Source organism: Amblyomma maculatum, chromosome 7 (assembly GCF_055883805.1).
Source record: "Amblyomma maculatum isolate TAMU_Amacu chromosome 7, ASM5588380v1, whole genome shotgun sequence".
NCBI lineage: Eukaryota > Metazoa > Arthropoda > Arachnida > Ixodida > Ixodidae > Amblyomma > Amblyomma maculatum.
Window position 1 is genome coordinate 113,440,276 of NC_139350.1, and position 14,141 is coordinate 113,454,416.

The 14,141-nt window shown below is 43.6% G+C and overlaps 1 protein-coding gene across 1 annotated transcript in view; it reads left to right on the plus strand.

Moving 5' to 3' along the window:
* LOC146184449 (uncharacterized) overlaps positions 1-11,763 on the plus strand; it is a 153,403-nt gene extending 141,640 nt beyond the window's left edge. The window contains exon 5 of the mRNA XM_084608543.1: positions 11,678-11,763. Coding sequence (XP_084464669.1) covers positions 11,678-11,763 — 86 coding nt within the window. The remainder of the gene's footprint in view (positions 1-11,677) is intronic.
* Positions 11,764-14,141: the final 2,378 nt, after the last annotated feature.

A 14,141-nucleotide genomic window follows, 5' to 3' on the forward strand; every position in this document is an offset into this window, starting at 1 on the left:
ATCCCCTTTTTTCTAAGTAAAGTTATGCTTGCAGTTATGAGGTACAAGGTATGATGTATATTTTAATTGCTTTTCTCCTCCTTGAGGTTTTTAAGGATATTGCTAGAGTTAAAATTAGGTCAGGCTCAATTATTAATTCATTTATAAATGGTGCTTTCAAAGGAAATGCCAAATGCATGTAACAAGCGGTATTTCTGCTGACAGAGCAGTTGTAATAAGATTCATCGCGGAGATACTGTTAGGTTCTTTCATATATTTTCCCCGCGGGCATGATCAATCTTATATTGATGCTCTTGACTTCGTTTCGACCCGCAGCTGTGTTCTATGGCAATGTGAATAACAGTCCTATTTTCAAGCCATGTTTATGAGAGCGCATAAAGCGCTTCTTTTTTTTCGGAAACTTAAAGCACTGTTTTAAAACCAAATCACAGGGTCACTGCCGAGACGTATTGCGCTCCCAATGAAAACGAAAAATACCGCAGAAAATGATGCGTTGTGTTGTGTTCAATGGCGCATAAGCAACTAAGGTAAAAATGCGCCAATCTCGAAGTTAAAAACCAGTTTGGTGCATTCAAGAATTGCAGTTGTTCTGGGCTATACTGTGTGTATATTAGCTTCTTTAAAAAAATTAATAATGCAGGATAATTTTACAAGGGAATTTTCACCTAAAACTCAAGCTGGGCATAAAGGAATTTGTTCATCTTAGAATTTCTGCGAAATGTTTCCTCCTCAATGTTCGAATTTTTTACACGAGTATAAGGCATAAGTCAGGTAATTACTGCATGCATCGCATAAGGGTTTGTCTTGTTTTGCGAGTAGAACAGTATGTGTGAGATGAGTGTGGCCTATACGAAGAAAACATAGAACTACTTTCTTAAAATACCGCAGAAAACATTAAGAGTAGGAAATTGCTCCTAAAAGAGCCATTGATGAAATCTCAGACACTACAGAAGCGTGGTTCACAATGACAAGAAAATTGTTCTGGGCTATACTGTGTGTATATTAGCTTCTTTAAAAAAATTAATAATGCAGGATAATTTTACAAGGGAATTTTCACCTAAAACTCAAGCTGGGCATAAAGGAATTTGTTCATCTTAGAATTTCTGCGAAATGTTTCCTCCTCAATGTTCGAATTTTTTACACGAGTATAAGGCATAAGTCAGGTAATTACTGCATGCATCGCATAAGGGTTTGTCTTGTTTTGCGAGTAGAACAGTATGTGTGAGATGAGTGTGGCCTATACGAAGAAAACATAGAACTACTTTCTTAAAATACCGCAGAAAACATTAAGAGTAGGAAATTGCTCCTAAAAGAGCCATTGATGAAATCTCAGACACTACAGAAGCGTGGTTCACAATGACAAGAAAATATGACAAGAGTAGAAAATATTTTTACTTTGTTATCTGCTTTCATTCAAGAATCGCGAGAGAAATTCTGGAATGAACGTAACTCCAGCTTCACTCCCTAATACATTTAATTGCTAGTGTGAGTGTGATGATGCTATGGTGGGCACATATTTCAATCATTACTTGAAATAGATGTTTACACAGGATAACAAATCTCAGCTCTTCCACTGATTTCCCGTCAATTTGAGATGTGATTTTCTGCACCATATGACATTCTATATCCTTTTATGAAGCATTATTTAGAGCGGTGTTCCCAATACTTATGCTGCTTCTTTAACAATTTAGTGCGCGAACGTTAACTTCCTGAGCACTGACGAAGGGCCAGAATTAAACTAATTCATAAAAATTATGACACAATATGTATTTTGAGTTGCTTACCTATATAATTAACCCCTGCTGCCGGGGGTGGCGCAGTGGCTACGGTGCTCGACTACTGTTCCCAAGGACGCGGGATCGAATCCCGGCCTCGGCGGCGCTTTTCGGTGAAGGCGAACAGCAAGGCGCCCGTGTGCTGTGCGATGTCAGTGCGCGTTAAAGAACCCCAGGTGGTCGAAATTTCCGGAGTTCTCCACTATGGCGTCTCTCATAGCCTGAGTTGCTATGGGACGTTAAATTCCACAAACCAAACCATGCAATTCATTAGAGCACAACAATAATAAAGACGTAGATGCTTTTCTTCAGAAACACGACTTTTAAGCTAATTCCCAGTAAAGGTTTTGTCAGGGAACGTCCACCGCTGCTACAGTTGTAAAAGCTATTCGACTTTATATAGGCAATAAATGAAGGTAGCGAGACGGACCCTATATTCATGAACATTAAAAAGTACGGGGGACCCTTAAGCTCCGCCTTTCAGAGTACGACGTGATAGTGCTTGTTACGAGCTCACATATAAAATTCCACTTTAACTAATCCGTGTTAACGTGCCTGCATGATGAGGGAGCAACGTGGATGACAGGGGGTCTGGCGGGCTCATTCTGACATCACCTGTGCACATGAAAAAAGAGAATCGAGGTCGCAGCCTGTGCCAAACGCGACGTCAGGCAACCACTGTACATTCACTCAGTGCTCGGCCACGTCACCTACCAGCGTCATGATTGTTATTCTCCCCTCGCAATGAAAACGCCGGTGCCGGATTTCCGGCAATCAGTACATTAACGCTGTCATGTTAAAATGCATTTCATCATGTTTCGCACAACAAGCTCCTTTGGAAGCGAAATCATCAATTCATATGGGCAAATTACACGCAAAACTTGCTCATTTCAGGAACCCCCGTAGGTTCTGGTTTTAAGTGGTTCCTTCCCTACAGTTCTTGTGGACTCCGGTGTTCCCCATGCTTCTGTTGTGGGCGCTTTTTATTCCTTGATTTTTGTAATACTTTTGCCAAAATCTCAGTTTCTACTAAATAGTACGCCGACTATTGTGAATTGCATAAAAAGTTTAGTACGACTGAGGATTAAGTAAAGTTAAGTAACATTCTCACAGCGTGGCGTGACTACTGATAACTGTCTGTTTAATATATACTATCTACGAAAATATATTGTTATGCCGCCTGGGTGGCGCAGTGGTTATGGCGCTTGACCAAGGACCCGGGATTGAATCCTGGCCTCGGCGGCCGCTTTTCCATGGCGGCGAGCAGCAAGGTGCCCGAGTGCTGTGCGATGTCAGTGCACGTTAAAGAACCCCAGGTGGTCGAAATTTCTGGAGTCCTGCTCTACGGTGTCTCTCATAGCCTGAGTTGCTTTGGGACGGTAAACCCCACAAACCAAACCGAAAATATATTGTTTATACGTATAGCTAAGAAAAATAAGCCTGTCCAGTTTAACTAGGCTACTATGAAAAAAAAACTATCTCTATGTACACCTACAAGCGCCTTGGCCTTAGAATCTGCTATAACCATTCTTGGATAAATTACGTTGGCAACATCCGAACTAATGCCCCGTTTAACATATTTTTGCTCATACATATTGAGAAGCTCAGCCCTCCCTCAATGTACGTTCACTCTGATATAACTCTATTATTCGTTTCATGATTGAATATCCCGTCATAACCTAAACCTAAAATTGCACAGAGGTAATCAGTTGTAATAAAATACACACAAATGCAAAACTAAATAATTCCTCTGGGTATTAAGCAATATAGTGCAATGTCATTGCAGGCGTGAATTAGCAAGTATATGCACAATATGTCACCTGAATGGCTAGGGTGCAAAATAATATTACTAATACTCTTACTAAATAATCTCACTAAACGTAGTTTATTTCCAACTTTTAATTTTTATTTTTTTGTAATGCTGCATTCCTGTGCTTGCAGTTTTGCTTTCCCAGCTGTTGTTTTCGTATTTATGAACTTACCCATGGATTTTCCATTATTCATGTACTTTTATATTGTGTGCCCACCCTGCTAATGTGTCGTAGAAGATCGCAGAATTAATAAACAAATGATCACCTTGCGCAACTGCTCGTAGTTGTGCACTACCTTGACGCCAGTTTTCTTGTCCTTGAAAAAGTGGTATGCTTGTTTTGCGCTGTGCAAAGACGGTTGAAAAGCAAAAGACGTCCGTGGGTGGGAATATCCTGCACGGATTGTGGTGCCGAATCGTAGTCTTAATACGCCCAGTTAATTCAGTGGCCGAAATCTGATGGAAGTATTGATGTCGCCCCTCCGCGGAAGAGCTGCTGATGTACGTCGGACCCGCTTTCATCTACTGTACCCAACGTTGTCGCACTAGTAGGTCGAAGGGGACCTTCGTATTGTCATTACCTGCATGGCAGTCCTTTTTGCGATAAAGGAAAATTTTTATTTGCATACGCCTAACTCGGCCTATATGTGAGGTGTTGACTCCGCCTCCCTCACTCTCCCCACCCCACTCTGGTGGCTGCTGCAGTCATGCTATCAGCGGGATTGCAGAACTTTTCTCAACGTTTATGACTTCGAAGAGAAGGGCTTATTTCGCTCCAAATTTTGCGCTGTTATTTCAAGTCTCGTTGTGTAAACTAAGCATAACGAAAAACTGGGTGTAACAAAAATGCACTTTATTTTATTTTAACTGGCTGTAACTTTATATAGCGGCCAAACAATCATGAACATTACTTGGCAACTTGCATGCTTTCCCATCCTTTATTACAGCCATAGGAGCTTTCTTTATTTAAGAAAGTTCTTAGACAATAGGAACGAAAGGTACAATGCGGGTATCATTGAGTAGAAGTATGTCGTTTTGTATCCCTTCTTACTTTGTGTGAGACGCATGATTGTTTCCCTCCCGGATGGATATTAAATTGTTTTTTGTGGTTTAGCGCCTCAATACACCTCAGACTAGGGAGATGTCGTAGGGGATGGTTCCGGAAATTTCTACCGCCTGGGGTTCTTTCACGTGTACTGGCGTCGCACAGCACACTGTTTCCTTGGTTTTCGCCTCCAGTAAAAAGCGTCCACTTTGGCCAGAATTCGATTCCGCATCCTTGGACACAGCCGTCGAGCACTCTAATGATTACAGCACCATGTTTGGGTGGTTTATTTGTTAACACTAGAATGGTTACACAAGAGGGTAATCGTCTGGTGGGATATTTTCTCTCTAGCTGCCGTTCGCCGTTGGAAGTATGTACATAAGGTCTTGCACAGGATTAGAATGCATGAAGAAATCAGCTTTTCTTGCTGCTGCTGCTTCAACCTGCTAAATCATTGTGAAAGCCCTTCTTCCCATGTGTTGATGGCGGGTATATCGTGCTGCGAAAAACTAAAAGATCGTAATTATTCGCTGCAGGAGAATACTTATTGTGCACATAAAAGAAGAAAAGACGCAATAAAAGAAACTTGAATGGGCTTTGTGGTAGATTTGATGAAACGGGTTTATTATGCCTCAAATTGCCTAGAAAAAGTCGAGCTTTCCTTGAGCTCTCAGTTGTTTTTTATATATTTGTACAAATTTAACTAATTCTGAAAAGTCACTTGTCACCGGTATATTTACGGTCCCTAGCAGTCGCTATGGGTGTCGTTATTTCTATGTTCATGACCTCTGCAGTTCTACGGCTTCCTTCTTTAGTCAAGATAGCCCTTATTCAGAAAAGATACATGGTGGTAGTTTTTACATTCTTCTTTTGTCCTATGTCTTAACAAATGCTTCCTTGCACTCACATAGATGTGTTTTCATTTTTCTTTCTGCCAACAGACTCTGGAGCTCACCTTGCAGATACGAATGAAGTACACAACATTGTGGGATCTGACCATGAGAATGGCTCCCCATAGAATTCGCCTAGCAGTGTACAAACTGCCACACCTCCCGGTACCTTTCCCCGCCTTTTATTACTTTATTTTTACATTAATATCAGTAGCATCGCTTTTTCATCATTACTGTACAACAAAAGAGTGGTTCTCCTGCGTTGTTCCACACAACATGCCTGCTTGTAGATTTCGTACCACACGTGTACACTCTTCTCCCAAGGGAGTTGCTCATGTCTCTAAAGCAGCACTGATTCATCTGAACACCTGTTCAAATGAAGGAGGGCCGATGTCAGATGTGGTCTTGTTTTTCTACCTTTTGCCGCTTTAGCATTTAGCATCCCTGAATCACTGGATTCATAGATGCTTCACACCAGATTTGAGTTGAAATATTGTTATAGTGTTGCTCTATGCAGTGCCAGCCAAACCACTTTCACCATAGCCCCAAGAGAGACCGCCTTCAAAGCTTCAACTCAAAGGCAATGCAGGTGGCCTGAGATAGAAATGGACACTCATGCTGCAGAGTAAAATAACAGTGATTCTGTATATATTGCAATATCTGCTAATTCTAGGCAGGTAGAACAAATGAATGTAAATGGCTGTTCAAAATTTTTTTTCTGGGTGGTAGTACAGCTCCTTCGATTCTAATCGATAAGAAATTGAGGTCAGGCCATGTTTTTCCGTAGCGAAGTGTTCTTATATGCTTTGGACGCGAATGATGACGATGAAGATTTACACATTATACACTGAAAAGTTATGCGTAGCCTGGTGACATGGCTACAGTGAAAGCATACTCAATGTTAAAGTTAGAAGTATATGCAGGTACTGGGGCTCTGCCAGTCAGATGCCTATGACACGTGAAATCATAGATTCGCAACAACATATCCCTTCTTAACCCCTTTGGTCTTCGCCAGTTGTGCAGACCATCTCATAGATATGGCATTTCCTGATGCAAGAGTAGCCGGTAGCAACGTAGAAAGGCTTGCCAACTTCTTTCCAATGAGTCCACATCACCCAGTAGTACACAGAGCAGGAAGAGCACAAGAAATGGCATAGCAACGCTGGTAACACGTGGTTAGACAAGTGAAAGGTAAGAAAAAAACCACCATGATATTGTTCTAGTGCCGCCTGCTTATTCTAGAAGCATGTACCCTCCAACAAGACAGAATATTTTTCTCTCATCCACACCACCATAACGGCACATAGTTCCATGGCCGACGGGGAAACCTATTTCGCCTGTTGCCTATAAATTTGACCTCGCTCACTCCACAGTGGTCATCCATGCTTTTAGGCAGCATACATGCATAGCGCATGCACATCATTAACTAGGAGCCCCTGCTGTGTAATAATCTGCTTTTGGTTAGAGAAATATATATCAAAACAATTTCCTGGTAGTGTGCTCACGATCATTCCCGCGGTAAATGGTGTATGATAAGCCTAAATATCGCGACATTTTATTTCCAACATTACGCAAAATAAAAACGGATCTTTGCACTTGTGAATATACAACACGTTGATGCGTACAATTTTTTTTTTTTTTTGCGGTGAGAGAAAATCCCGAGATAGTGAACAATAGGTACAGATGTTTTGGCATAAAAGTTGTCAGCACTGAATGAAGAAGTCTGTGTTTAACTGTAGCCAACTGAACGTGCAAACACCATGGATAACTTTATTACACACAGGACTCTGTGCACAGGTGTCAGCGCGGTGCATATTTGCATGGTGACATGTCTTTCTGTTTTGATTGCTTTTCTTCCCGCAAACATGTTCCATTGAATTTGAACTGTTTTAACTAATATACAGCTGATGGAAGGATACCTTGCCTCGGATGATGTACCTTAAGTAAAATTTGGTGATGCCTGTCAGATTTTGTAAAACTGCTTCGACCTGCAGGACAGAATGGGAGAGAACAGCGTACCAAGTTTGCGCAATCTGCCTTCAGTATAGCCTGAAATCATAGTTACTGTATCCTCAGGATATACCTGTAAAATGATTTTCAGTCCGTCCAACGCACTTAAACCAACGTTTTCGCACACAACCTATGCCACATTTTTCTTGTTTATGGCTCTAATAACATAAATGTAAGAAGAAAAGATAAGGGGGCCTGCACTGAAAGGAGTCATCGCGAACTAAATCCAATTAAAAATGATAAAACCGTGGGCCTGACACTAGCGAAAATAAAAAATTTATAAAGTGAACCTGTTCGAATAAAGGGAAACATTAGGCACGGTAGACAGTTTAATATCCCGCCTTATGCGCAGCATCGGTTGGATTTCAGACCTAGAAGCACTACACAAAAAAAAGAAGGCTCGCGCCGAGAGCGTCAAGCCATACAGAAAAGTTGTTAGGCTGCAGGAATCCGAGTCTCGCCGGCACCAAAGTGATGACGGTCATGTGAAGTCGATCGACCCAGCTTTTCCTCCTTTTTTGTGTTTTTGGCCATGGATTTCTGTTTGCGCTCAGCCACTTAATATCGGCCTAAATGTGCCTGTACTAAAGCTTTAGTTCACGCTCATGGGTTTTTTGATATCAGTTCCACGCTTTTTAAAGCAGGCGCCGATACCGACTGTTCTTGCAAAGCAGTGTTGAAGTCCCGCGCATAGTACGAACAAATGTTCGTTACCACTGCGGGCTTTCAAAACCCACGGAAACCTTGATAACTAAACGATGAATAAACACACATCCTGCTCCCTGATTTCGCACTCACGTGGGTAAGATAGGCTGCGCAAAGATCGCTATAGGTTATCTCATTGAACGAATAAGGTGACAGCGTTGGTTCAAATTCCTTTTACGGTAAGAGGCTCTTGAAGGGTGAATGGAACAATGACTGTGGTCAACGGAAGAAACAACCACAGCGTACATACAGCAACATAATGAACAAAGAACAAAATCTAGCTCACCTGCTGGCAAAAACGCTGCCTTTTTTTTTGTCAACCTGTGTAGTTCAGTTAATCCTGCATCACAGTCACCGCACCACCACAGCGCCCACAGTTGCATAGCTCTAATTTTTCAATACCCGGAACGGGAACACAAGGTAACTTCATAAAAAGGAAGACATCTAAAGGCAGATACAGCTACGTATCAGCCCTTAAGGGAGGTATAGGCAGCGCCGCTACGACCCGTACGCATCGGATTTATGAATTTGGGGGCTTATCAAAAGCAGATCTACATTATTTTGCGAATGCAAACACTGCACAATATAACAGAGCACTTGGTTTGCAGCGTTTCGATCTCAAGTGATTTTGGTAGACATCATAGCAACCCCCTTCGCAGATTCACTATTGCCGTTCTGTCCGTGTTAGACAGAAAACAGCTGTATGCTCTTTTATCGAGGGTTCCTACGCATAATTTAGTATTTTGTTTTGCAGTGTGGCAGAAGCATTGACCAACGCTTAGAGCTGCTGTATACATCAGTGGGATTTACGTGGGTTCTGGAGTCATTTTTTACTGTCGAAATTGTTTTCGCACTGCCTGGGTGACAAGCTAGATGATGACGAACGTCGTCGATTTAGGACACTCACAGTCAAAGAAAAAGTCCCCTACGTCCCCGGGGTCTACGTGGTAAGCAGATGCCTGGGAAGCCCTTGCGCATGGATGTGCATTTTACCCCACCGCCCCGCCGTAATGTGTTGTTTAAAAGCATGCTTATGCCTAGTAAAAGTAGTAAAAACAGCATCATGCGTTTGGGAGACGCGGTGATTGCACATACAGGAACTAAAGGTCTCTTCGAACCAAAAGACTGAAACATTCAATGAAATAACAAGAGCACAGTGTGAGCCAAGGAAACCATTCAAACATGAGGAAACCACTGCTATGCACGCAAGGACAACATGACTCCACAATGTTAATATTTCGAGCTATCGCGGACTTGAAATCACGTGCGCCATCTTCCCGCCTTTGCGGCGAGACATGGCTCCATCATCCACGGTACTTTCCGATGCGTTACAAAGTGCCCCAGCTGATCGCGCGGCCCTCACTGATAAACCAAAATGACATATATTACAAGCTTTGGTATACCACATTTAGCGCACAACTTGATTAGTGTACAATTGTTATAAACTACCGTAAACCTCGCAATAAAGAACCCACTAGGGATATTTTGTCTGCTTTTACTTGAACAAGATAATCAATAAAAATGATAATCAAGCATAAATATAACAAAGGTGTGACCACGTGAATCTTGCTTTTTCCGCTACCGTGAAGCCCACGTAACGACATCCAAAGGACGATAACCACATAGTGACTAAATAAACCATTAAAATTCGGAGACTTTCGGAGGGATGAATTCCATGTGTTTGACAGCATCCGTTCATCATCTAAAAGCGTCGCCAGAGCTCATGATGAGGCCGAGGTTTGGCAAACTCGGAGCATCCCACATAGCGATCATGGTTTCGTATCTCTTATTACACCGTATATTTTTGGCGTACTTAAGTGTCTTGATGCAGCGGTGTTGAGCATCATATTCATTCTAGTTTGTAAGCAGTTGATTTAAAGATTGTTCTTGCGGGTAACAAATAAAATCTAGTGTGGAGTAGTGGTCACAGAAAAAAAAAATACGGCTAATTTGGAAATGAATGAAACCAACCCAAGTTTTTCCTGTCACTTTAAAGTCATTGGAGGAGGGAGTTCTCTGAAATGTGAGCAGCTTTCGATGATAGAAATTTACTTGCAAGTATGGAGGTGAACAAGCTTGAATGGCTGCAATAATGTCGCTTGGTTTTATCGTCTGCGTATAGCTACACGTGAGAGCGTGAGTGCGGGGATAGTTACCAAGCGAAAATTACCAAGTTTGGTCGCGAGACATTCGGGCAAATTGGAGGTGGTACAGATCATGTTTCAGGGAAGCATATTCTCAAGTAAGTCATTTACTGGAACGCCTTGTACGCTGTGTTTTCGTACAGAGAGATTCTAGAGATGTGCTTCCAATTGCTAGGAAGTAGGACATCTGGCGGACGTGTGTTATCGTCGAAGACAATCTCTGTTGTCGGTGCAAGAAGGATTATTCTTTACTACCGGAGGGCCAGCCGCTGACGTGCACTCCGGACTGCATCATAAGCCATGGGGCAGACTATGCGGCAAGCTGGAACTGCTTTTGCCTAGACCTTAAGCCGCCGACGTCCGGCAGCGGAGAAATGAGGGCAAGAGCCAAACTGGAAAAGAGGAGCGGGTTCCCTCTTTCGTTCTTTTACATTTTTTTTTTCATATTCTGAGAGGAATATTAGAAGGTGAAAAAGGCGGAAATAAGAGCAAAGGCCATTTACCGCCGTTCCGGGACCCGGCGATAAAAAAGGAGAAGGTTCCAATCGTGAAATACCAGCGGCACGACATAAACGGTGAGCTGGCGAAGCACGGACTACCATATTGAGACTACTCGATAGAAGGAACTGAAAAGTCAATTGGAGCCACAAGGGGAGACACAATGAAAAATATGGAAGCCAGGATGGCAGAGATGAAACGCGCGATTAATTGCGGCAAAGGACGAGGGGCGAGGCATCGGTAGTGAGGGCCGCACAGAAAGCAGCACAGGCGGCGGCTTCACGAGTAGAGGAGACCTCAGCTGCGGAAGTGGAAACTCTGGGTACAATAAAGGGGCCACCGCCGGCGGATGCGAAAAATAATAAAAAGTGGGCGGTAGAAACAGCGTCGGCGGAGGTCTGCAGGCGGACGTTGACATTACTAGCCTTAGAGCGGTTATTATTACACTTGCAGAAAAAGCGGGAAAACGAGAGAAAAGTCAGGAAAGGTTGGAGGCTCGGGCGAACAGGATCAGACCAGACTAAACACAATTATGGAAAATCTTGAAGCCTGTACCTATATATTCCGCGCGTTCCAAACTAGGGTATGGACATGCTTCAGCTGTTGAATGCTACGCTGCAGGCTAGACTGCCCCTTCAATCGGCCAAGAGCCGAAGTTAGTCAATCCCGTGCCGTATCATGGCCCCTCGCCAGCAAATTCAGGTCTGATAGCGGAAAGGCAGGGGCTTCCGTTGCAAGCGAGGTAACCTGCCGCTACATATACAAAATGGCTTGAGTAACGGACATTAATGCCTTTGCAGGAGGCGTGTGGATATTGAAATTACCCGGATTCAAGGAATTCACACCACCAGAGATTGGATCATGGGGCGCATCAAGCGTGTACTAGCCTGTGCTGGTGTAGCACTCCATTGCGATTCAGAGTACCATAGGCGGCGGCAGAGAGGACAACGTCCTCCTAGATATTGTTGACAAAAAAGGACGATAATAGTATATTGGCCTTTACAGTTTACTGTTCTCCGAAAGATAAAGGAGTGGCCTTTCCACGGCCCCAGATAAAGACCCACAGCTCAGTGGCTAGAGCTAAGGGTATTGTGGTATGTGATTTTAATGCGCCCCATCCGGAGGGGGTTATATCACAGATAGCCCAAAGGCCAATCGACGGTGACAGGAGGCCCCGGACCTGCGATGGACAATCTTGAACAACCCATTAAATTACGCGTGGGCTGGTAACAAAGCGAGCATAGACCCTTCTCTGAATCTCAGGTTTGTGAAGGGGATCCGGCAGCAAAGTGGACAAACGTGGCACTGGTTGGTGATTCCTATATCCTTTCCACGGTGTTTAGTAGTTCGAAGCGCAATGACAAGGGGAAGGAGCCTAAGGTGACGAATTGGAACAGATTGCTGAAAGTCAAAGAGAACACTGCTAACAGTGAAATCGAGGACATAGGAGCCTGTGTAGAGGTACTCAAGCGGAATGTGTCGAATACTAAGGAACGGGTTCCGATGGCGGAGGGGGGCTTTATAATGGAAGAAGCACAATCACAATGAGGTCCACCGTAAGATGACTGCCAAGCTAAAATGAGAAGTCGAATTTTATAGATTGGTCTTGCAATGCAAGAAATTGGGGCCGATTTGTGATTGTAGCAATGACAAATTGTAATGGAAAATATAAGGCAGTTGTTAGGGCACCTTATAATCCGTTGACAACTAAGTCTGCTCAAAAGTGGCAAATGACAAGATTATAGCGTCAGTGTCAAGGCACAATTAGTGGGGAGTTTAAAAAATAACTGCGCGATTTAAATAAACGGCAGTGGGATGGTTCCTTTCCGTATTACTCAGGGGAGGAAAACTTATAATTATATTCGGATTTTCGGTGATAGAGGTGGAGTTGGCAATGGGGAACTACCTACTACGTCGGCAGCTGGTCCTGACGAGTTAACGAACAAAATGCTGAGGAGCCTGGAATGCACTCACGGACGAGATGAACAAGCAATGAGGAGCCGGGGAGATCCAGGAAAAGTAGAAGTATGTTAGGTTTATATTTATTCCTGAGATAGAAAACAGCTAAAAGGATGTGCGGCCCATCTTTCTCAAATCCTGTGTGCGGAAATTGATAAAGCCCGTAGTCCTCAACTAGCTCCAGCTGATGCGGCGGAAATGGTGTTGATACCTGCAATGGTGATTGGCTTAAGGGCCAATTTGAAGTTGATCCTCGGTACGACACAAACACTAAGGCTGTATCGGGCTGGACCTAAGTCTACTGGAAATCTAGCCCGTCAGGCAATATTGAGGAACCTACCAGGGAGAGCCGAAGGGTAGAATCTTCCGCTGCATAAGATCATTTCTTAGGACAGGAATGGGAAGAGTGCGGTCGGAAAAGTAAGTTGGATCTCCTCCCATTGGAAGGAAATGGAACATGGTAGAGGTCGCTTTACCGCGTTCCTCCTCCCTCAGTTTCCCTCAGGATAGCTGGCGCTCGATGGGAGAGCAGTCACACCTGGTAAAGCGAATGATTAGAGGCATTGGGGTCGAAACGTCCTCAACCTATTCTCAAACTTTCAATGGGTGTACGGGAGGCCTTCTGGGTTGAGGCCTCCCGCTGCGATGAGAGTGCCAAGTGGGCCACTTTTGGTAAGCAGAACTGAGCGGCGTATCTTAAATGAAACACATTTAACGCCGACGATGTTACTCTGTGAGTCATTAGCAGTAGCAATGGATACGAGAATACGCTACGACAGGCACTATTGTGGAGCAGCTAGCAGGAGAGGCAGGACTCTTGTGCTCTTAGTACGAGTCGGAGATTCTTGTGGTTAGGGATAAACAAAGGTGGATACGCGCAAAACTCTATATGCCTCCACCGCAGTTAGAAGTAAAGCTGGGGGTTCCAGTCGGTAATTACTGTATCCTTGGCATATATTTGCAGACCAACAGGAAGAATTGTTAGGCCTTAAGGAAGATAAAGAATACGGTAAACGCTACTGTGAGTCTCGTAGAAACACGAATAGTAATAGTGAGGTGCAGGAAAGGATTTAAGACAGCTGGTACTGGTGGTCGATGGGTAGAAATGCTTATGTAATGCCTTATATTAATGTGGACGCGACGGAGAAAAATTATTGGGATGCTGTGTTTCGGCAGGCATATAAGGCGGCCCTTAGGTTGCCTAACAATGAATTTACCGGAATGTCCCTTGGATCATTGGATTACAGAGGCAGAACACCGAGGAAGAAATTCAAGAGGCGCGCCTGGTGATGCAACTCGCTAGGA